The sequence below is a fragment of the Symphalangus syndactylus genome, chromosome 12 (assembly GCF_028878055.3).
Source record: "Symphalangus syndactylus isolate Jambi chromosome 12, NHGRI_mSymSyn1-v2.1_pri, whole genome shotgun sequence".
NCBI classification, from domain to species: domain Eukaryota; kingdom Metazoa; phylum Chordata; class Mammalia; order Primates; family Hylobatidae; genus Symphalangus; species Symphalangus syndactylus.
The window spans coordinates 125,847,282-125,871,057 of NC_072441.2; the positions used below are offsets into that span (position 1 = coordinate 125,847,282).

The window sequence follows — 23,776 nt, forward strand, 5'->3', positions numbered from 1 at the left end:
CCCCACCACCAGGGGCTTGGCTGGGGACAGTGGCTTCACGGTCCAGGTAGGGATGGAGGGCACGTCTCTGGACGCTTGGTCATGGCCCTCAAGACTAAGCCGTCTCCACTGTCCCCCCTCACCAGCTCCAACTTATCTCCCCTCCCCCTACTGCGAGAAGACCTAGGAGGTGCGGGCAGGCAGCACCGCCACCTCTTCCTCCCGTGGAGCCCTCGGCCGACACTCACCCTTTCACCACAAAGAAGGGGTCCTCCATGGACATGGCGTCCCGGCCCTGGCCGCCTCCACCTCCTCCGCGCACAGGGCGCCTGTGCCTCCCGGCCTCCCTCCGCCCACCCCGCCTGTTCCCGCAGCTGCCCGCGCCTTAGTCTGGGGGAAGCCGAGCAGCGGGCACGCGCGCAGGCCAGGTGCACTGGACGGCCGCTGGTCCAGCACTCGCTCAGCACCACTGGCCGAATCCCGGACTCGGGCGCCTGCCCCCTCGGCAGCCTCCAGTCCCGGCTCCTCCCGAAGCGTCGGAGGGCCTGACCCCACCCCCGGGACCCTCGGCCGCGGCCAATCACGAACGCCGCCTGAAGCACGACTTCCGCACCCCGCTCACGTGACCAGGGCCTCCCCCCCCCGCTTCCAGTGGGCGGGGCCTGGGCCTGCGTCCCTCTTCCCTGGAGGCGGAGCCCTCGGGGCGGTGGAAGTGGGCGGCCTTCTACGGCCATCTCCTTGAGCTTGAGGGTGAGGAGCGGCTTGTTGCCTCAGAGGTAGGCAGTCGGCTTTTCAGGATGAGCTGTAGTTGTACCTGATTTGCAAAATCTTCTTACCTTTCCTCTACTTTTAATACTTAATTTTGACAGTATGTAATTTATAAATCTATCTGGTCCTCGACTTAAAATGAAGCATAGTATCTGATTATGATATTACACAGATCCTTTAAGTAGGTCTTACTTTGTGTTGGACAGTGTGCTAAAGGTTGTGTATGCATCATCTCAGTATCCTTTGGGGGAAAGTATTATTCCCCCCTCCGCCTTTTTGGGAGGCAGGGTCTCTCTCTGTCACCCAGGCTGGAGTGCAGTGGCACAATCACAGCTCACTGCACCCTCGACCTCCTGGGCTCAAGTGATCCTCTGGCCTCAGCCTCCCAAGTAGCTGGGACTACAGGTGAGTGCCACCACACCCGGCTAATTTTTTAATTTTTTATAGAGTTGGGGCTCTCAGTATATTGCCTAGGCTGGCCTCGAACACCTGAGCTCACGTGATCCTCCTGCCTCTGCCTCCCAAAGTGGTGGGATTACGGGCGTGAGCCACCACACCATCCATTTTTCTCATTTTGTAGATGAGAAAATAAGTTCAGAGAGGCTTCAAGACTTCCTGTAGTCACACAGCCTGGACAGGGCAGAACTGCAGATTCTGTGCACTTTCCACCAGATGGGGTGTACTTTCTGTTGCTGTACATTCTGCAAATAACCATGTAAAGTAATTTTTCATACAGCATATGGTGCTTCTCAGGAGGGCGCACCTTCGAGGAATAAAAAAGAGGCCAGGTATGACAACTTCCTCTCACTGTGGTTCAAGAACTATTCCAGAAAACATTTTGCCCAGAACCATTAACCAACTCATATGCTAGATATGCTGTGGAATTTGTGTACGGGGATTGTGGACTTTGATTGCTGAAAATCACTGAGCACTTACTGTGTGTGTGTCAGGCAGGGTGTTAAGTGTTATCTCAGTTGCTCTTATAATGTGATAATTACTGCTATAATGCCCATTTTATAAATGAGAAATCTGAGACTCGGAGGTTAAGTGACTTGCCCAAGGTCACCAGTCTGGAGATGGCACAGTCCTTGGAGCAACACAAGCCCCATTTAAACCTTGGCTCTATCATTCAGTTTCTCATCTATAAAACATAAACAATAATAGCTAGTTCATGGGTTGTTGTGATAGTTAAATAAAAATGTGTGTAAACCTCAAGATCCCAAAGAACTAAGTTACTGAAGTCAGGAAAACTAGTAAGGACGCTGCTAAGGTCATGTGGCCTGAAGGGATGAGGTCCAGACCAGGATGACAGCGATTGAGAGAGAAGAAGGAGTGAATCTGACAGATGTTTCAAAAGGAAAACAAGACTAAACACCTAGACATGATGAGGGGCTGAATGGGTTTCGGGAGGGGAGAGAAGAGAGAGGTGAAAGCCAAAATCCCTGGAGGAGCGAATGATGGAAGGCAGATGTGGGGAAAAGAAGCAGTGTCCAGTACTAGTGATTGCTAATGTTTATTGGGAGAGAACTGTTTAATTTACTTAGCTGGGGAGGTGAAAACGGGTCATCGTCCATTCATTCAACAAGCATATGTAAATTGAGGGGCAAGTGAGCATGGTGTTGAAGAGCCATCCTTGGAGCCCGATTGCTTGAGTTCTGCTGCTTCCTGACTGTTGCATCTCAGGCAAGCTGCTTCATCTCTCACTATCCTCAACTGTGAAATAGACACCGTAATAACAGCTTCCTCATAGAGTGTCATGAGGTGATGTGTGAAAGTGCTTAAAACAGTGCCTGACACATGTTGTGCTCCTACTGTGTGCTAAGCACTGAGGACACAGGCATGAACAAGGCTTGGTTCTTGCCTTCAAGGAACTGTCAGACTGGTGGGAGAGATAGACTGGTGGGAGAGATGCACAGTGAGAGAAGGGCACAGGTTGCCATAGAAACACAGCGACAAGATACCAGTATATTTGTGTGTTTGCAGGGCTGGGGTGGGGGGTTCCTAAGCAGTGACTAGAAGCAGCCAGGAGAAGGGGGCCATGTTGCTGGAGTAGAAGGAAAAGGACGGCGGCAGCAGGAGCTAAGCCTGGAGGTGGACAGGGTCAGATTATTGGGGCCCTTGTTTGTGATGTTCAGAATAGTGGATGCTTCCTATGGACAGTTCCCCATGGGGACTGAGGGAATTGACAGGGTCAGATTGGCATTTGAGACAGATGCTTCACTGGCTAGGAGGTCATGGTCCAGAGGAGGGGTGAGGGTATCCTGAGCTGGGCTCGTGACAACTAAGGTAGAGAAGAGTGATGCATTTGAGACATACTTTAGAGGCAAAGTTGGTAGACTTGGTGACTGATTGGTTCAGGGTATGGGGGAATTGATGAAAGAAGAGGGAGGAAGGCTTCTGGGGTTGTAAATGGGTAGTGTTAGTTCCAACCATCCAGAAAGAGAACACAAGAGGAGGATTTGATTTCGGGTGAATGTAAATTAGCTGTTAGCATGTCAGTTGTCCCCACCAAGCAGTAAACTCCTGGAGGGACAGGATACTACATTAATGTTATTACCACCTAAGTGCCTGACACGGCCTCTTAGTATCTGTTCCGTGAATTTCTTAATTGGACCACATGTGACAGGTCAGAGTTTTATAAGTAGTAATAGAAGATAGAGGACAGAGGCTTGGGAAATTCCTATAATTAGGGGATTAGAAAAAGCACCAACAATGGAGATAGTGGAGTGTCGAGATATAAAATATGTGTGTGTGTGTGTGTGTGTAGGTGTTCCCTTCTTTAATGCGTCACCCTTCTTTACCCTCTCTCAAACTAGACCTTGGCCTCCACTGCCCCCAAGGAAAGGGAAGCTATGGCTAAAATGCAAGGAGAAACAAAGGAAGTTATTTCTTTCTTTTTTTTTTTTTTTTTTTTCATTTAATAGGACCCACGTCCTGGCATAAACAATAGCTTGGGAAGAATACTCAGCAAAAACCCATCTCTTCCCACACCCGCACCCCTACCCCACCCCCAACCCAAAAGAATAATTTAAATTTCTCAGGGAATAAAAAATCAAAACAGTGGTTGTCTTGGGGGAGAGAGTTTGACTGGGAAGGGAAACTTTCTTGGGTACTAGAAATGCTCTGTATCTTGACAGAGTGTGTGTTACATGAGAGTATCATTTGTCAGAACTCCTCAAACCAAAACTCTTAATTGGACTTAACTTCTGTTCATTTTTCTGGGGGAGGTTGACATGCCAACTCTGAGCTTTCTGTAGAGTTCTGAGTGGGCAGCCAGGAGAACCTCTGGTTCCTGAGTGAAGTCTCCAAAGTTAGAAGAGTGAATAAGGAAGGGAGCACACTGGATCCTGCAATGCATCTTCTGCAGAAATAAGGAGATGGCAACACAGAGAATAAGGCACAGGCAGCCAAATGAACTGAGGATCAGAAAGGAGCAAACTGTATCGCTGGGGATGCCAGGATAGACCTGAGAGGGATTGCAGTGGGTAGCCACCCCCTGCCCCTAGAAGCTGCGGGAATGCCATGACACCCCTACAAGGGGATCTCCCCTACTCTGAAATAATGACACTCAGCCTGCTCCTTCACTAGGTTGTTGTAGGGAACAACTGGATCATATATGGGAATAATTTTTTTATTTTTTAAACTTTTTATTTTTTTAATTTATGAGGCCAGAGATGGTGGCTCACACCTGTAATCCCAGCACTTTGGGAGGCCAAGGCAGGCAGATCACGAGGTCAAGAGATCAAGACCATCCTGGCCAACACGGTGAAACCCCGTCTCTACTAAAAATACAAAAATTAGCTGGGCTTGGTGGTGCGTGCCGGTAGTCCCAGCTACTTGGGAGGTCGAGGCAGGAGAATTGCTTGAACCCAGGAGGCAGAGGTTGCAGTGAGCCAAGATCACACCACTGCCCTCCAGCCTGGCGACAGAGCGAGACTCCATCTCAAAAAAAAAAAAAAAAAAAAAAATTTAATTGTGGTAAAATACACATAACATAAAATTTACCATCTTAACCATGTTTAAGTGTACAATTCAGTAGTGTTAAATATATTTGCCTTATTGTGCAACCAATGTCCAGAACTCTTTTCATCTTGCAGAACTGAAACTCTATACCCATTAAACAACTCCCCATTCTCCCCCAACAATCTCTGGCAACCACCATTCTACTGTGTGTCCCTATGAATTTGACTATCTGGGTACCTCATATAAGTGGAATCATACAGGATCTGTCTTTTTATGATTTGCTTCTTTCAGTTAGCATGATATCTTCAAGTTTCACTCATTCATTCTGCATATTGCAGGATTTCCTTCCTTTGTAAGCCTAATATTCCATTGTATATATACCACATTTTGCTTGTCCATTCATCCATCAGTGGACGACACTTGGCTTTCTTTCATCTTTTGGCTATAATGAATAATGCTGCTGTGAACACAGGTGTACAAATATCTCTTTGAGACCCTGCTTTCCATTATTTTGGATATATACCCAGAAGTGGAACTGCTGGATAATATGGTAATTCTATTTTAAATTTTTTTGAAAACAGTCATATTGTTTTCTATTTTACATTCCTACTAAAAGACACACGCGTTCCAATTTCTTCATATCTTCATCAACACTTGTTATTTTCTGGGTTTTCTATTCCCTTATAGTAGTTGTACTAAGAGGTGTGAGGTGGTATCTCATTATGGTTTTGATTCACATTTCTTTAATAATTAGTGATGTTAAGCACCTATTCATGTGCTTATTGGCCATTCGTATATCTTTTTTGGGGGGTGGGGAGAAATGTCTATTCAAGTCCTTTGCCAGTTTTTGATTGAGTTGTTTTATTTTTGTTGAGTTCACCCTAAATCCTTCTTGAAACAAGGTAAAGAAAGGGAGAAAAGTGTTAACATAGATATAGGATATCATACGCTTCATCATTATTCAACCTTTTAGAAACCCTGATATGCATGTACATGTTCCAGAACATTCCACTTATGTTAAGTTCCACTGATCTGGCTATGACTGTCTGTTTCCTACCTCCAACCACAGAAAATATCCATACACGTATCCAAAACACACTGGCCATGATATATTTCCTCTTATTTGTTACCAACACCTCCACCATGTCACCCTCTACACACCGATTTAAAATAAACAAGGAGGAATTCCAGTCAATTTACATATTCAGCACTAAGGAATGATGGAGAATTTGTGGAACATCCATTTGGTGGTCATTAGAAATGTTTAAAAGTATGTAATGACATAGGAATGGCTTGAGTAAAAATAGCAAGACACAAAATTATACATATGATACGATTTCAGCTCTGTTCTTTCTTATACATTAAAATGTTTTGGTACATAGAAAATTTTTACATGTAGAAAAAAAGAAATGTATTTAAAGTTTGTCAACTACTACAATGAAATATTTACTTAGATACTTGGATAATCAGAAGTACAAAAAGTTTTTTAAAAAGAGGAGAAAAATTAATAAAAGAGAAGTGAAAAGCCAAGTGACCACATATTGTGTCCGGAATTGGTGGGTTCTTGGTCTCACTGACTTCAAGAATGAAGCCACGGACCCTCGCAGTGAATGTTACAGTTCTAAAGGTGGCGTGTCCGGAGTTTGTTCCTTCTGATGTTCGGATGTGTTTGGAGTTTCTTCCTTCTGGTGGGTTTGTGGTATCGCTGGCTCAGGAGTGAAGCTGCAGACCTTCGCAGTGAGTGTTACAGCTCTTAAGGCGGCACGTCTGGAGTTGTTCATTCCTCTCGGTGGGCTCGTGGTCTCGCTGGCTTCAGGAGTGAAGCTGCAGACCTTCACGGTGAGTGTTACAGCTCATAAAAGCAGTGTGGACCCAAAGAGTGAGCAGTATCAAGATTTATTGCAAAGAGGGAAAGAACAAAACTTCCACAGTGTGGAAGGGGACCCGAGCGGGTTGCCGCTGCTGGCTCGGGCAGCCTGCTTTTATTCTCTTATCTGGCCCCACCGACGTTCTGCTGATTGGTAGAGCCGAGTGGTCTGTTCTGACAGGGCGCTGATTGGTGTGTTTACCATCCCTGAGCTAGACATAAAAGTTCTCCACATCCCCATCAGGTTAGATACAGAGTATCGACATAAAGGTTCTCCAAGGCCCCACCAGAGCAGCTAGATACAGTGTCGATTGGTGCACTCACAAACCCTGAGCTAGACACAGGGTGCTGATTGGTGTGTTTGCAAACCTTGAGCTAGATACAGAGTGCCGATTGGTGCATTCACAGACCCTGAGCTAGACACAGGGTGCTGATTGGTGTATTTACCATCCCTAAGCTAGACATAAAGGTTCTCCACATCTCCACCAGACTCAGGAGCCCAGCTGGCTTCACCCAGTGGATCCCGCACCGGGGCTGCAGGTGGAGCTGCCTGCCAGTCCCGCGCTGTGCGCTCGCACTCCTCAGCCCTTGGGTGGTCGATGGGACTGGGCGCCGTGGAGCAGGGGGTGGCGCTCGTCAGGGAGGCTCCGGCGGCACAGGAGCCCATGGAGGGGGTGGGAGGCTCAGGCATGGCGGGCTGCAGGTCCCAAGCCCTGCCCCGCGGGAAGGCAGCTAAGGTCCGGTGAGAAATCGAGCGCAGTGCTGGTGGTTCAGCACTGCTGGGGGACCCAGTACACCCTCCGCAGCCTCTGGCGTGGGTGCTAAGCCCCTCACTGCCCAGGGCTGGCAGGGCGGGCCAGCTGCTCCGAGTGAGGGGGCCCACCAAGCCCACGCCCATCCGGAACTCCAGTCGGCCCGCAAGCGCCGCACGCACGCAGCCCCGGTTCCCGCTTGCACCTCTCCCTCCACACCTCCCTGCAAGCTGAGGGAGTGGGCTCCGGCCTTGGCCAGCCCAGAAAGGGACTCCCACAGTGCAGCGGGGGGCTGAAGGGCTCCTCAAGTGCCGCCAAAGTGGGAGCCCTGGCAGAGGAGGCACTGAGAGCAAGTGAGGGCTGTGAGGACTGCCAGCATGCTGTCACCTCTCAATATGAAAAAGTACATCAAAAGTTAGCAGTTTTCAGCCTGAGCAACATGGCAAAACCCCATCTCTACAAAAAAAATGCAAAAATTAGCTAAATGTAGTGGCTCATGCCTATGGTCCCAGCTACTCGTGAGGGTGTGGTGGGAGGATCACTTGAGCCAGGAGGCAGAAGTTGTAGTGAGCCATGTTCACGCCACTCCACTCCAGCCTAGGCGACAGTGAGACCCTGTCTCAAAAAAAAAAAAAATAGCAGTTTTAAATCCTGTTTAGAATAAAGCAAGTTAGGAGGGTCTGAATGAATGGAAATTGGTGAGTACTGAAAAGCTGAAATACGTTATTGGAATTCAGTGAATTTCTTGACAAGACGGTGGATTGAACCACTGTAGGAAGGGGAGGTATGTTCTTTACCATCCTTTATGAATGTGACTATGTATAAGGAAAGAAAAATCAATCTGTGTTGGTAAACTGGCTCATTGCAATAATAGTACTAGTGATTGCTAATGTTTACATACTATGTACCAGGCGTTGTGCTAAGTGACTGATACGGTTGGGCTGTGTCCCCAACCAAATCTCATCTTGAATTCTCATGTGTTGTGGTGGGAGGGACCTGGTGGGAGGTAATTGAATAATGGAGGTAGATCTTTCCCATGCCGTTCTCATGATAGTGAATAAATCTCATGAAATCTGGCAGTATTATAAGGGGGAGTTTCCCTACACAAGCTCCTCTCTGCCTGCTGCCATCCACGTAAGATGTGACTTGCTCTTCCTTGCCTTCAGCCATGATTGTGAGGCCTCCCCAGCCATGTGGAACTGTAAGTCCAATAAACCTCTTTCTTTTGTAAATTGCCCAGTCTTGGGTATGTCTTTGTCAGCAGTGTGAAAACAGACAAATACAGTGACACACATGCATTATCTTCAGAAGCTCCAGAATCCCCATATGGGGCAGGTTTTAGAATGTAATTTGGTTGGACAGCAGGGCTAGGGGACTTGAGGTGGCATGGCAGACTCCTGTCTTTTTTTTTTTTTTTTGAGACAGAGTCTCACTCTGTCACCCAGGCTGGAGTGCAGTGGCGCGATCTCCGCTCACCACAAGCTCCACCTCCCGGGTTCAAGCAATTCTCCTGCCTCAGCCTCCCAAGCAGCTGGGACTACAGGCACGAGCCACCACTCCCGGCTAATTTTTGTGTTTTTAGTAGAGACGGGGTTTCACCATGTTAGCCAGTATGGTCTCTATCTCCTGACCTCATGATCTGCCCGCCTTGGCCTCCCAAAGTGCTGGGATTACAGGCGTGAGCCACCGTGCCTGGCCTCTTAAATTTATTTGGGATTGCTTAAGACAGCTGATGGCGATTATGCGTGTGTAGTAAAAGTACTCTAAAGCCCCAACAAGTGACAAGTCACTTCTTGGTTCCACCACTGCTGATTTCATTGAATCCTCACAATAATTCTGTAAGGCAGAATTGGTTATTGCCTCCATTTTCTATATGAGAAATCCCAGACTTAGAGAAGTTAATAATTTGGTCAAAGGTCACATAGGTAGGAAATGTCAGAGCCTCATTTGAAAATAAGTTTGACTCCTGAACCCATGTTCTTTGCTACAGTATTCTACTCCCATTTGTACAAGGACTAGCCTTGGCCAAAAATTGGCAAATGGATTTTACCTACCCACAGAAAATGGCTCAGATCAAACTCCACACACACACACACACACACACACACACACACACACTTCTACTGAATTAAAAAAGAAATAGCCAAGGGGAAACTACTGATTAAATATAATAAAATATATTATGTTGAAAACAACATTATTTAACAAACAAGACCCTTTTGCTAACTTGATAATTCATCATTTGGTTTTTAAGGATGAATTGCACTAACTGCAAATGAGTCAGATTCCTCAGAGGGGCCTTAAAATACATATAATAAATCAGGTATTAAAAAGCCAAACACATAAAGGGATTTATAATGAACAGGATAAGCACAACCCACTCTGAAAAGTTCAGCCTGAGATTTAAGTTTAGACTATTGCTCAGAGGTGAGGCTTGTTTTTCCACAAAGAGAATGCGAGGGATTCTCTCTACCTCAGTGCCTCCCAGCTTAGTGGGGCAGTCTTACCTGTCCTTGAAGATCTTGGCGTAATGAATCTATTAAAAATTTTGAGGACTATTAAAGCTATTCTATTAAAAACTGCATATTAATATTGGAAAATATCAATTTGAAAAGAATTTACAAAATACTATTAGGATGTAAAACCCTTTTTTGGTAAAATGAACAAATAAATATATGCTTATATGCAGACATATGTAGTCAGCAAAACCACTGAAAAGAAATACACTAAAATATGTTAACAGCAAATTTTTTCCTTTCTTCCTTCCTCCCTCCTTCTTTCTTTCTCTCCCCTTCCTTCCTTCCTTCCTTCCTTCCTTCCTTCCTTCCTTCCTTCCTTCCCTCCTTCCTTCCTTCCTTCCTTGCTTTTTCTTCCTGTTGCCATGGTTGTAGTACACTGGCATCTCAGCTCACTGCAGCCTTGACCTCCCAGGCTCAAGCAATCCTCCCACCTCAGCTACCTGAGTACCTGAGACTACAGGCGCATGCACCACACCTGGCTAATTTTTTGTATTTTTAGTAGAGATAGGGGTTTCACCATGTTGCCCAGGCTGGTCTCGAACTGCTGGGCTCAAGCAATTTGCCCACATCAGCCTCCCAAAGTGTTGGGATTACAGGTGTGAGCCACCATGCCCGGCCAACAGCAATTTTTTCTGATGGGTGATTTTTATCTTATCACTCTCTGGGGCTTTTATATGTATTTGCCCTGTATTCTGGATTAAATTTACTAATTTGCAATTGGAATACAATGACTTAAAAATGAAAGACATCGGTCAGGTGTGGTGGCTCACACCAGTAATCCCAGCACTTTGGGAGGCCAAGGTGGGTGGATCCTGAGGTCAGGAGTTCAAGACCAGCCTGGCCAACATGGCAAAACCCCATCTCTACTAAAAAGACAAAAATTAGCTGGGTGTGTAATCCCAGCTACTCAGGAGGCTGAGTCAGGAGAATTGCTTGAACCTGAGAGGCGGAGGTTGCAGTGAGCCGAGATGGCACCACTGCACTTCAGCCTAGGCGACAGAGTGAGACTCTGTCTCAAAAAAAAGAAAGACATCGTTGCCATACCTACATTTTTTTTTTTTTTTTTTTGAGACGGAGTCTTGCTCTGTCGCCCAGGCTGGAGTGCAGTGGCACAATCTCAGCTCACTGCAAGCTCCACCTCCTGGGTTCACACCATTCTCCTGCCTCAGCCGCCCAAGTAGCTGGGACTACAGGCGCCCACCACCACGTCTGGCTAACTTTTTGTATTTTTAGTAGAGACAGGGTTTCACCGTGTTCCAGGATGGTCTCAATCTCCTGACCTCATGATCTGCCTGCCTTGGCCTCCCAAAGTGCTGGGATTACAGGTGTGAGCCACTGCGCCCGGCCTCATACCTACTTTTTAATGTCAGTACAGCAGGTTATGGTATGGAATGCATTTTGGAACAAGATATTAACAAAAATTCAAAGGAACAAATACATGGCCATGGAATTCCAGTGCTGAGAGACATTTGGGAATACTGGGGGAGTCTTCCACAAGAGAAATCCAGGTGACTGTATTTGTTAAATGAATAACAAAAGGAAAAACAATGTAAGGAAACAGAAAGGAAAGGAAGAGAGAAATACAAAGATCTGAGAAGAGAAGGTGCCAGGGGCTGCTGAGAGATTGCCAAATGTTAATTTCATTATTTGGCTTCTTATTTTATTCTGAGTAAAGGTAGACCTATTAGTTTCCTGTTGCTGCTATAACAAATTACCACCAACTTAGTGGCCTCGAACAATGCAAACTTATTCTTTCAAAGTTCTGGAGGACAGAAGTCCAAAAATGTGTCCTATCAGCTGAAATCAAAGTGTTGTGTCCCTTCTGGAGGCTCTAAGGAGAATCTGTTCCTTCTCTTTTCTAGTTCTAGAGGCCATCTGCGTTCCTTGGCTCATGTCCTTCTTTTAGCAATGGCGTCACTCTGACCTTTGCTTCCATTGTCACATCTCCTTGACTCTGACCTTTTGCCTCCCTCTAGTAAGGCCCCTCTGATTACACTGGGTCCACCAGATAATCCAGGATAGCCTCTCTGTCTCAAGATCCTTAATTTAATCATATCTGCCAAGGGTTTTGTTTTGTTTTATTTTGTTTTTGTCATTTAAGGTAACATATCCACAGGTTCTGGCGATTAGGATGTGGACATCTTTGGGGCAGACAATTCTCAACCTACCATACAAGAAAACCAGTAGGTAAGGTTCTACTACCTACTAAATGCATCATAAACAGAACTTCTGATCCTTCAACAACTCTGTGAAATATATGACAGGATTTGCTTTTAAAGTTGAAGAAATCAAGCCTTGGTGCAATTTGGGATTCTGCCCATGGTCAAATAGTGGGAAGGCAAACCCAGGTCCCTGAACCCAGCTCAAGCCTGCCTGCCTCATGGCCCTGCCTCCATTCACCTCTCCCCTTCATGTCTACTTCCTCTGTCCTGTCTGGGCCTGTTCCCTAGCTCCCCGGACAAGCTTAAGCTGCTGTTTTTCAGCTTGTCATGTGCTCCTTATGACAGTGTAGCCACAGCTTGATCTTGGGGATTGCTGATTGAGCAAGCTGAGTGGCCGCCCCTCAGAATCTTCTCCTAGGCCTTTCTCTTGCCTTCTTTTATTCAATAAGTGTTTTGAGCTTATTGTGCTGGGTGCTAGAGTAGCAGGGAGGACAGACCTAAGCTGAAGATTACAGGACAATCTAAGTGACACCTGCTATCTCAGACATAGAGACTACAGCATCATAGGGAGCCAGAGCAGGGAGTTCCAAGCCCTGGGAACTGTGTGACTCTTTCTTATCGACCCTTAAGCAAAATTCTAAGCTCCAGGGAAGCAGAGGCAGCAGCTTGAGCTCCCTGATTGACCAGATATGATCAATCTTTGTTTCTCTGTGCTTTGAACATGACTATGCTCCATAAATGTTTAAAAATTGGGAATAGGGTGAAGATAGATACACCAAAAGGAGCAAGCAGTGTCTGAAACCAGCAAAGAGTTAAAAGTTACCAAAGAAGGTGTTCACGCTTTCATTTTATCTTTTTTTTTTTTAACCTAGCAACTGATGACACTGCATATTTTCCCCTGTTCTTACTGGGAGAAGGCCTTGTGTGTCACCAAGAGGTTCTCAGAAGGGACCTGTCAGTTCTTGGTTAAAAAAACCCGGAAAGAGAAGGACTATGGGGGAACTGATGGCGTTCCTGTTACCTGTCATCATTGTGTTAACGGTGAAGCACAGCGATTCCTGTGAGTATCCCACGTTCTCTTCTCTCCTAACTCCAAAGTCGAGGCAGCCTAGAAGGCACAGCTTTTCTTCCTAAAACTTGTGGTGAAATATATAGAAGCCAGGGGCAGAAAAGTGTATGTATTACACTCAGGACTCCAGGAGCAATGGATTACCTGAACAGTTTCCCAGTTCATATTTGTAGGATTTTGATGTCACCACCTTCTGAGGGAGGGGGAGCCATTCTAGAAAGACTCTGGAACTTCCTCACTTTCCCTCTGAGCATGGCCTCCTTTCTTTTCTGCTCATATTTTTTTCTTTTACTTTTGTTTCTCCTCTTTTCTAACTTCCAGAGTCTCATGAGGATGTAGTCAGAGTTTCAGGGGCATTAACAGTGGAGCAGATCTGTTGTTCAGGTTTATTTATGTTTTCCCTCCTCAACACAAGCCCTACCTGTAACAAAAGATCCAAGAAAGATAAAACCATGGCTCTGGGTTTGTTTACTTACGGTGAGAAGTATTAATCAAGTAGAAGGGAGAGTTTTTCATTGTTCGGGGAGCTCAAGTCACTGGGGAAGCAAATGCCTTCTGTTGCCTCAAATAGGGGAAAGGGCCCATGGGCTAGAACCACCAGGCTTCTCTGCCCTAGGCACTTGCTCTCTGGGCTGAGGAATGGTACTGGTGGGCAGTGTCCAGAACTTAGACTTGGCCACCACCATAGGTGTGACTGATGAACATGAGAGGAAGGAGTTCTTTCAAATCACCCGTGCACATAGAGAGTGGAATGACTGACAATAGAGCTTTGGAAGGGCGAGGGGGGGTGGATGATGAGAAATTACTTAATGGGTACAATGTGTGTTACTTGGGTGATGGATGCCTTAAAGCCCCAACTTGACCACTACACAATCTATGCTATAACAAAATTGCATGTGTACATCATAAATTTATACAAATAAAAAAAATTTAAAATCATATGGCTGAGAGTGGTGGCTCACACCTGTAATCCTAGCACATTGGGAGGCCGAGGCAGGTGGATCACTTGAGGTCAGGAGTTTGAAACCAGCTTGGCCATTATAGTGAAATCTCATCTCTACTAAAAATACAAAAAATTAGCTGGGCTTGGTCGTGTGCACCTGTGATCCCAGCTACTCGGGAGACTGAGGCAGGAGAATCACTTGAACCCAGGAGGCGGAGGTTGCAGTGAGCCGAGATCATGCCACCGCACTCTAGCCTCGGTGACAGAGCGGAACTCCATCTCAAAAAAAAAATCCATATATTAATTGTTCAAATATTGATTGATGGCCTACTATGTGCCAGGCACTTTGGGGGATATGACAGCGAACAAGACAAACATAGTCTCTGCTTCCATGAAAATTTAATCCAGAAAGTGTAATCATTTATGGGAAAGATTCGGGGTGAGGATAAGAGGCAGAAGATGAAAGAGGAAAGGAGGAGAGAAGTAAAGGGTGATATTTTTGGAAGTAATAAAGCTTATATATTACCTGCATGTGATTCTCAAAGAACTCTCCAATAATATGGAATAATATTCCTTAAACATATTATCTCCTATGACAATCTCACTGACTATTTGTGGTAGGTGAAGAAAATATCCCCATTTAAAGACGAGGCCTAGATTTTTCTCTAGGCCTAGAGAGTGACCACACTCACATAAGGAGCAACCTGAAGGAGACCAGATCTTCCGGCCCTCGGTCCAGGGCTGTTCCACAATGTCATTGCTCCTTTGGGTGTGAAGACTTGTCACTTTGATAATTGGGGGGACAGGAAATAAAACAAGTAAGTTATAAAGGCAAGGGAAGGTCACTTGGTGCTGGCTGTTCTCCTTCTGACTCCTTAGAGTGCGTCCTTCTCTGTTCTGTTCTGTGTCCTTGAGGCTGACTGCTAGACTGCATCACCTAGACTGTCTTGCAAGCTGATTTCTGCTTGGGTTCATACAATGGGAGACACTGAAAGGAGAGAGGTCAGAGAGCAGGGAGGAAAGAGAGGCTGGGATACATCCTTCTTGCTCCTTCCCCACTTTCTGTGATGTCTTTGGCAGTAGCTGTGTTCTTCTGTAATGCTGTCTTCCCTGAATAACCCCTTCTTCATGGTTCTAGCTCCCATTGGGCTTCAGTAACAGTATTTGCTATTCTTATCTCTTAAGCCCTAGGGGTGATAATGGCTTCCCATAGTTGTTAGCCTGCAGGTGCCCATCATCCTTGTTTGTTCCGTTAACCTTGACCATATCTCTGCAAGGAGTCCCTTCATTAAGGTCTCCTCACGTGACCCATCTGGCTTGAAGGCTGTTTCCTGCCTTCAACTGAACATTCCTGGGCTTTGAGGGACATTGGCTGGGAAAGGATATGAGATTATGAAAAAAGACTCGGTCTACTTGATATTTATGCCTAGTGCTAGCCCTGAATGGGAGCTATATACCAGTAATAGATGGGGAAACACAGGGAGGAGATACTGCAGGGTTGTGGGTCATTACTCCAGGAAATGTCAACATAACTCCAGTATCACTTCCAGTATGTTGCTTTCATCAACTCCATAGCCTGCAGTTGACTCCTCCTTCCTTTGTGCTCCCATAGCTCCTGTTCACAGTTCTATAATTTTCCATTTACAAAAATCTTCCCTTTGAGGCTCTCCTTAAAGACAGAAACAGGTATCTTCATTTTTTTTCTTATTTCTCTGGTACTACCTAGTGCCCAACAGGCACTTAGTAAATGTTTGCTGGGTGAATTTATGTTCGGAGGTAATGTCCCTAAGAAATCACAGTTATTTGACTCGGAGCCATAGAGAGCTCAGGCAGTAATAATGACTGCAAATTCAAAACTGTGGCTTACTATAGTTGCAGGATTTGTATTAAAAAGATGTTTCATGTTTTTACAACTAATCTTGTTCTTCATTTCAGCCTGTGTGAAACTGTGAATTGGTGATACGGGTGGGTGTAATCAGACTGGGGGCTGGGATTTCTCATGCATAGCCATATGTGATTTGTGTGTTTCATCTCGACATAACCAAGGTCAGTCTGTTGATATTACTCATACTTTTATGGCTGTATCAATCTGCTATATCAATCTACTTCATGAATGGTGGAGTCCTTCACAGGCGAGGTCTGATGATGGATAAGCTCCCTAAGCTGCCAACTGGGCTAGTGTTAAAAAACAGACTTGCATATTATCTGCTTAGAAGTGACCTTGAGTTCAAAGAGTTAACATGAGAAAATATGGGCATTTTCTATAGACTTTATTAGATAGACTTCAGTCTGTTTCCATGGAGCTGTTGCCAAGGTACATGCCATAGAAATTTCTCCAAGACAATGTTTCACTTCCCTAAGGCCCTCTTTTTAATTGGCGTTGAATCCATCTGAACTTGAGAAATTCAACGAATTTGCAGATTTTTCTTTTGACTAGTTGAAATATCTGTCTATTCTCACTTGACCTCAATCCTCTTACCCCACAGTATTGCTAAGAGCTGGAGGGAAGGAGCCTAAGTTAAAGATCAAACACGTGACTCTTTGAACACTTATTTTCGGGAACTCAAATTGAGACAGATGACAAAGGATGTTTTTTCTGATGTCTGAATTTATATTTATTGGGGAAAATCTTTCAAGAGTATATATATTAAGTCACATTTTGTTATAACTTCAAAGGATCATTTTAGAAGAATAAAATTTATAAAATTGGGATTTTCTGGGAAACATGAGACATATAGTCATCATTGTGTACAGAGGGTACTGAAGGAAAAAAGACACCAGAGCTCATTCATTCGTTTCCCAAAACTCCACACGGTCCTACAGGGCTCACTTCCTTACTCCGTTCACATCTCTGCTCAAATGCACATGCTCTGGTCCCTCTATCTAAAAGATCAGGCCTTCTCCTCTCCACACTCTCTTTTCTGTGCTTTACTTTTCTTCATAATGTTTATCTCCACCTGACCTTGTACTATATGTGTATTTATTGCCACTCTCTTGTCTAGAAATTATCTCAGAGGGCTGGGACTTTCATGTGTTCATTGCTGTGTTTCCAGCAGCTAGGACTGTGCTTACTGGACATTCAGAAAAGAATATGCCTATATGAAGTGAGACATTGGCAACCTTCAAAAGGGTAGCCTCAGAAGAGTAGCTCACAAGCCAAACTTGTGACAGTTGCCACTTTTATGCTCTAAGTTCCTGTTAGACAAGTCATTAGGAGAGAGGACTAATGGTTCTTGCTGCACATAGAACCATCCATGAACATGGTCTGAGATGTGTCCAAAGGTCCCCTTAACTAAAAATATTGCCACCTACTTCTCCCCTCATTCCCACGATGCTCGAAATTCCAAAGAGTCATTCCCAGGAATCATAATCATTTTTACCTTATTAAGGTATTGGACTACTTGAGAGAGCCAATAAATAATCAGACTGTGTTGATCTGCTTATCCAGTCAGGACTCACGGCCACTTGTATGTAGGAAGGTCTGGAGCCTGTGGCCCCAGGGACTGGGAAATCAGAGGCAGTGAGTCATCCTTGACACAAGGGGGCGGGAGAGAACAGTGATAATCCAGGGGCTAGAAGCCTGAGACAGCCTGGCCTGGGAAGCTTCCCCTACACTAGGGAGGGTTGGGTAGTCTTAAGGTAGAGGGACTTCCCATGGAGAGATCACAGTGTGATTCCTGGTTCCTTCACTTACGGATTCTAAGGATGATCTTGGGCAGTTAATCTCTCTGCACCTATTTTCTTTTCTTTCTTTTTTTTTTTTTTTGAGATGGAGTTTTGCTCTTGTTGCCCAGGCTGGAGTGCAATGGTGTGATGTCGGCTCACTGCGGCCTCCACCTCCCGGGTTCAAGGGATTCTCCTGCCTCAGCCTCCCAAGTAACTGGGATTACAGGCATGCGCCACCACACCCAACTAATTTTTTTGTATTTTTAGTAGGGACAGGGTTTCTCCATGTTGGCCAGGCTGGTCTTGAACTCCTGACCTCAGGTGATCTGCCCGCCTTGGCCCCCGCAAAGTGCTGGGATTACAGGCATGAGCCACCATGCCCGGACTCTCTGTACCTATTTTCTATCTGTGGGTTGGAATTATAAGACCTACCTCAAAAGTTTGTTAGAAGAATAAGTGAAACCCATGTTTATCAAGGGCTTAGAATGGTACCTAACACAAGGTACATGCTGAATAAACAAATACAGTTGTGATGACTAAGATGCTGCTGCCCTTTATGCCTCATTGAAGGCCCATCTGATCTGCCACCTTCTCCTTGGAACATTTCCCAGTGGATCCCTTCTCATGGACCATGGTCTCTCTTCTCTGAGTGGCTGGAGCACTCCATTGGTACTCTTTTCTGGCACTTGCTGCTTGTTGCCATGTGTGGTGGCATTGCATTTATTTGTTATGTGCTTTAGCTCCCCAATAATACTGTAAATTCCTGGAGGAAAGAGCTGGTATCTGATTTGTTCTTCTCTTCCTAACATTGCCTCCAATTCCTCGTACATAGATAAGAATTGCCCCCATGAGGCCCCACTGAATAGATAAGAATTGCCGCCATGAGGCCCCACTGAATAGATAAGAATTGCCCCCATGAGGCTAGGCGCGGTGGCTCATGCCTGTAATCCCAACACTTTGGGAGGCTGAGGCGGGTGGATCACCTGAGGTCAGGAGTTTGAGACCAGCCTGACCAACGTGGTGAAACCCTGTCTCTATTAAAAATACAAAAATTAGCTGAGTGTGGTGGTGGGTGCCTATAATCCCAACTACTCCAGAGGCTGAGGCAGGAGAATCACTTGAACCCGGGAGGCAGAGGTTGCAGTGAGCCAAGATCATGCCACTGCACTCCAGCCTGGGTGTCAGAGTGAGACTCCATCTCAAAAAAAAAGGAAAGAAAAAAGAAAAGAAAAGAAAAATTGCCCTCATGGATGAACGTGTGAAAACACTTCATCAATTATTTTACAATCCAGTGATTTTCACAGCCTTTTGTAAGAATAGCCCAACTGGTTAATGGACAGGTTAAAGGGAACATGATTTAGAACGATCAAGTAGCCATTGCACCTAGCCTAAGAGCTTTTTGGTTGTGTTGTTCAGGTTCTCCAGCACTATCTGTCAGAAGCTGATGAGGCGGGGCAGGAGATGCCCTTTGAGAAGTAGCTTGACTGGTTTAGACAGAAGACCAAGTTCTAAATTGTATATTTCAGCTTAATAAGTGAGTTGATGCTGATGATCTATCTGTTCATGGAAAGGGAGAGAGAGACTTAATTTCAAAATTATTAGGGCAAGAAAGGAGAAATGGAAGATTAGATCAAATGATATGCAATTGCCATTTTTGTAGGTCAAAAATGGTCAAATATTGGCCTTTCCAAATGATTCAAAATCTGATTATCTCTGCAACAAATCCTGGTAGGATATACATTATCACAAAGTTTAATGTGCTAGGAGAGAGAGGGTACCTGGACTTTTCCTCATCTTTTCTGTTGTGAGTTATTGACTGAACATGTGTCAATCAACTTCCCACCACAGCAGAGGTAACATTTTAAAAGCCCAGCTAAGGAGCAAGCATGACTTGTTCCTGTGGAGGCACCAGATGGGTAACTGGGCCCATGGCAAATGAAGAGGAGAGGGCTGTGATGTCCTGGAGCAGAGCCACGCTGGGCTGAACCAGTGATGGACGGGTGTGACTGACAGAGTGAGTCCATCCTTTAGGGGCCTGGACTTTGAAGTCAAGGCTGGCTGGTGGAGAACAACTGTTTCAAAACCAGCAATCAGAATTAGATTGAAGTTAAAAAAAAAAAAAAAGAAAAGAGAGAGAGAGAGACAGGAAGGAAGGAAGGAAGGAAGGAAGGAAGGAAAAAGAAAGAGAGAGAGAGAGAGAGAGAAAGACAGACACAGCCAGGCATGGTGGCTCATGTCTGTAATCCCAGCATTTTGGGAGGCCAAGGCAGGGGGAATCGTGATGTAGGAGTTCAAGACCAGCCTGACCAACATGGTGAAACTAAAAATACAAAAAATTAGCTGGGTGTGGTGGCAGGCGCCTGTAATCCCAGCTACTTGGGAGGCTGAGACAGGAGAATCGCTTGAACCTGGGAGGCAGAGGTTGCAGTGAGCCGAGATCACGCCACTGCACTCTAGCCCGGGCAACAGAGTGAGACTCTGTCTCAAAAAAAAAAAAAAAAGACACAATACTTACTTGGACAGTATTGTCAACAGACCATATTTCTATCTACCTCTTTTGACTTCAGATAATGCAAATTCTTACGAAAATTACATTTTTATAAGAAAGCAAAGTTACATGAATTGTACATATTTTTTTTTTTTTTTTTTTTTTTTTTTTTGAGACGGAGTCTGGCTCTGTCGCCCAGGCTGGAGTGCAGTGGCGCAATCTCGGCTCACTGCAAGCTCCGCCTCCCGGGTTCACGCCATTCTCCTGCCTCAGCCTCTCCGAGTAGCTGGGACTACAGGCGCCCGCCACTACGTCCGGCAAATTTTTTGTATTTTTAGTAGAGACGGGGTTTCACCGTGGTCTCGATCTCCTGACCTCGTGATCCGCCCGCCTCGGCCTCCCAAAGTGCTGGGATTACAAGCGTGAGCCACCGCGCCCGGCCCTTGAATTGTACATATTATGTTTGGAGATGATGCTGGTGATACTTACCTGGAATAAATCCTGCTATTGGGCACTAATGCCCCAAGTTGTTAATACTGGAGGTTTTTTGGTTTGTTGGCATCTAGCAGGAATGTAGACCCCAGAGATCACAAAAATAGAAAACCCAGATTCCAGGGGATGTTCGACACCAACCCAGCTTAGCTCAGCAACACAGCATCTTTTTTTCTTCCTTCTTTTTTCTCCTCTCCACATTCTCTGCCTGGGGTCTGCTCTCCGTGGGGTTTTTTTCCCATGAATAATTATGGAAGTGATTCCTCCCTCTTTCTTTTCCCCTCACTCCCTCAACTCCAGCTATAGGCCTTTGTGCTGCTCCTGGAATGTGCCAGGCATGTTCTTTCCTGGGGCCTTTGCATGGCCCTTCTTGTCCAGACTGCTGTCCCCAGACACCTGCCTGTCTCCCCAACTCCTTGCAGGCACTTGCTCAGAATTCAGCTTTGTGGGAGACCTTCCTTAATAGGCCTTCCTTTTTTAAGTAGTGTTGCCCATTCCTCTTTGCAGTTTTATTTTTCTCCACTGTACTTTAAAAAAATTACATATTTTATTTTCTAATCTGTCTTCTACCCTTCCCCCCACTAGGGTGTAGACTCCATGAGGGCAGACATTTTTATCTGTTTGGTCTGGTACAAGCTTAGGGCCTAGAAGAGTGGCTGGCACAGAAGAAGTATTGGATATACAAATGAATATTAAGGAAGTGTGAGAAATAATATTCACAACTTGTTCCTCCTTTTGGGGCCTCCTTCTTTAGACAGTTGTGTACCTCCTGTGTAGCCACAAAACTTTCCAGATGTGAAAAAATAGAACTATTTCAAAATCAATTGCAGAATATATATAGTACTTTTTGCAGATCCCAGATTGCAGTTCGACTCTCCATTCACCAGCCTTCCCTTGAATCAAAAATGATTTTTTTTTTTTTTTTTTGAGATGGAGTCTTGCTCTTGTTGCCCAGGGTGGAGTGCAGTGGTGCGATCTCGGCTCACCGCAACCTCCGCCTCCCAAGTTCAAGCGATTCTCCTGCCTCACCTCCCAAGTAGCTGGGATTACAGGCATGCGCCACCATGCCTGGCTAATTTTGTATTTTAGTAGAGACAGGGTTTCTCCATGTTGGTCAGGCTGGTCTTGAACTCCTGACCTTAGGTGATCCGCCCACCTCAGCCTCCAAAAGTGCTGGGATTACAGGCATGAGCCACCACGCCCGGCCAAATCAAAAATATTTTTTAGGCTGGGTGTGGTGACTCGCGCCTATAATCCCAGCACTTTGGGAGACCAAAGCAGGCAGATCACCTGAGGTCGGGAGTTCAAGACCAGCCTGGCCAACATGGCAAAAACCCGTCTATACTAAAAAAAAATACAAAAATTAGCCGGGAGTGATGGTGAGCACCTGTAATCCCAGCTACTTGGGAGGCTGGGGCAGGGAGAATTGCCTGAAGCAGGGAGGCAGAGGTTGCAGTGAGCCGAGATCATGCCACTGCACTCCAACCTGGGCAACAGAACGAGACTCTGTCTCAAAAAAGATCCAGGTTAGATTCATATTCATTTCAGCATATTTCATTATTCCAAACCACAGAAATAAAGTGTTTCACCAACAATTTAATTCACCAAATATTTACCAAGCTACTACCATGTGCCAAGGTCCCTGTGCTAAGCTTTGCAGGAAATACAAAGGAAAAAAGCTAAGTCCCTGTTCTTAAGTGCTTGAAGATTGCGAAGCAGGTAGAAGGTAGTAAGCAGAGGGAAACAGAAGGCAGAATCTGGTAGCTGTTGGTTTTACGACAGAACTCATGCTCTGATGCAATCTCTGGCTCTTGTTTGCATAAGAACCAAACTCTTATGCAAGAGGCTCTCATGGCTACCCCAGAGGCTTCCACTGTCTTCCCTCCCGACCCAAGCCCTCACCCACCATAGGAAGGGACGGGGGAAGTAAAAGGTCAAAGCAATACAGAGGGACATTGGGACCTTATGCTGCCCCAGCCTGTGGGAGGCCAGCCTCCATCCTGTTCAGTATTGCAGCCCACATGCAGGATAACACCTGCGAGGGAGGAACCCATGGGGCGGGAATACCTACTCTGAACCCTGCCAAACTGCTACACCCCAGCTCCAGGAGCAGGAAGAAATAAGTGCTAACAATGATTTTACAGAACAGGTACAATCAATTGCTGGGCATGGTGGCTCACATCTCTAATCCCAGCACTTTGGGAGGCCAAAGTGGGAGGATCACTTAAGGCCAGGAATTTGAGACCAGCCTGGGCAACATAGACCCTGTCTCTATTTTTTTTTTTTTTATTAATTTTTTTTGCATACAAAAACAATAAACATTTTCTAAAAATACATACAAACAAAAAGATGCGTATCAAACATATTAGGAAGGTTGCACATGGGAAGTCGGGGAATAGAAATGGGGGTGGGAGTTAAAATAAATGAGAGAGGGACTTTATATGGATCAGTGATAATAACTCAATCCTCTATTTGACAAAGAAGAGGGAGAAGGAAGAGGAAGAAAAAGAAAGTGGGATAAAGGATCAGAAAGGGAGGAAAATAGAAAAAATTAGAGTATGACTCCAGGGTAGACCTGTTTTGTTGTCATTGAGTTGGCTGGCTGGTTTGTCTGTTGTATTCTTCATGTTTCGCCAAGTTGGCCAGACTGGTCTCGAACTCCTAGCCCGAAGTGATCAACCCTCCTCGCCCCCCAGAGTGCCGGGACCACAGGCGTGAGCCACCACGTCCAGCCCCCACATTGCTTCTGGCCTCCGTGGTAGACCTCCCAGACGGAGCGGCCAGGCAGAGGAGCTCCTCACTTCTACCCAGACACGGGGCGGCCGGGCAGAGGGGCTCCTCACTTCCCAGATGGGGCGGCCAGGCAGAGACGCTCCTCACTTCTTCCCAGACGATAGGTGGCCGGACAGAGGCGCTCCTCACTTCCCAGACGATGGGTGGTCGGGCAGAGGCGCTCCCCACTTCCCAGACGATGGGTGGCCGGGCAGAGGTGCTCCTCACTTCCCAGACGATGGGCGGCCGGGCAGAGGCGCTCCTCACCTCCCAGACGATGGGTGGCCGGGCAGAGGCACTCCTCACTTCCCAGATGGGGCAGCCGGGCAGAGGCGC

General features: G+C 45.9%; 2 protein-coding genes across 9 annotated transcripts in view; one reads left to right on the forward strand and one right to left on the reverse strand.

The window, feature by feature from the left end:
* Window positions 1-527, reverse strand: part of STX6 (syntaxin 6) — a 51,026-nt gene extending 50,499 nt beyond the window's left edge. The window contains exon 1 of one of the 2 annotated variants that reach the window (XM_055254539.2): window positions 228-527. In XM_055254539.2, coding sequence (XP_055110514.1) covers window positions 228-262 — 35 coding nt within the window. In that variant the 5' untranslated portion in view covers window positions 263-527. The remainder of the gene's footprint in view (window positions 1-227) is intronic. The other variant, XM_063625147.1, reaches the window with a different exon arrangement.
* A 140-nt stretch (window positions 528-667) lies between these two features.
* LOC129468943 (major histocompatibility complex class I-related gene protein) overlaps window positions 668-23,776 on the forward strand; it is a 164,241-nt gene continuing 141,132 nt past the window's right edge. For all 7 annotated transcript variants that reach the window (XM_063627545.1, XM_063627546.1, XM_055254978.2 and 4 more), the window contains exons 1-3: window positions 668-755; window positions 11,950-12,035; window positions 12,883-13,070. In XM_063627545.1, coding sequence (XP_063483615.1) covers window positions 13,004-13,070 — 67 coding nt within the window. In that variant the 5' untranslated portion in view covers window positions 668-755; window positions 11,950-12,035; window positions 12,883-13,003. The remainder of the gene's footprint in view (window positions 756-11,949; window positions 12,036-12,882; window positions 13,071-23,776) is intronic.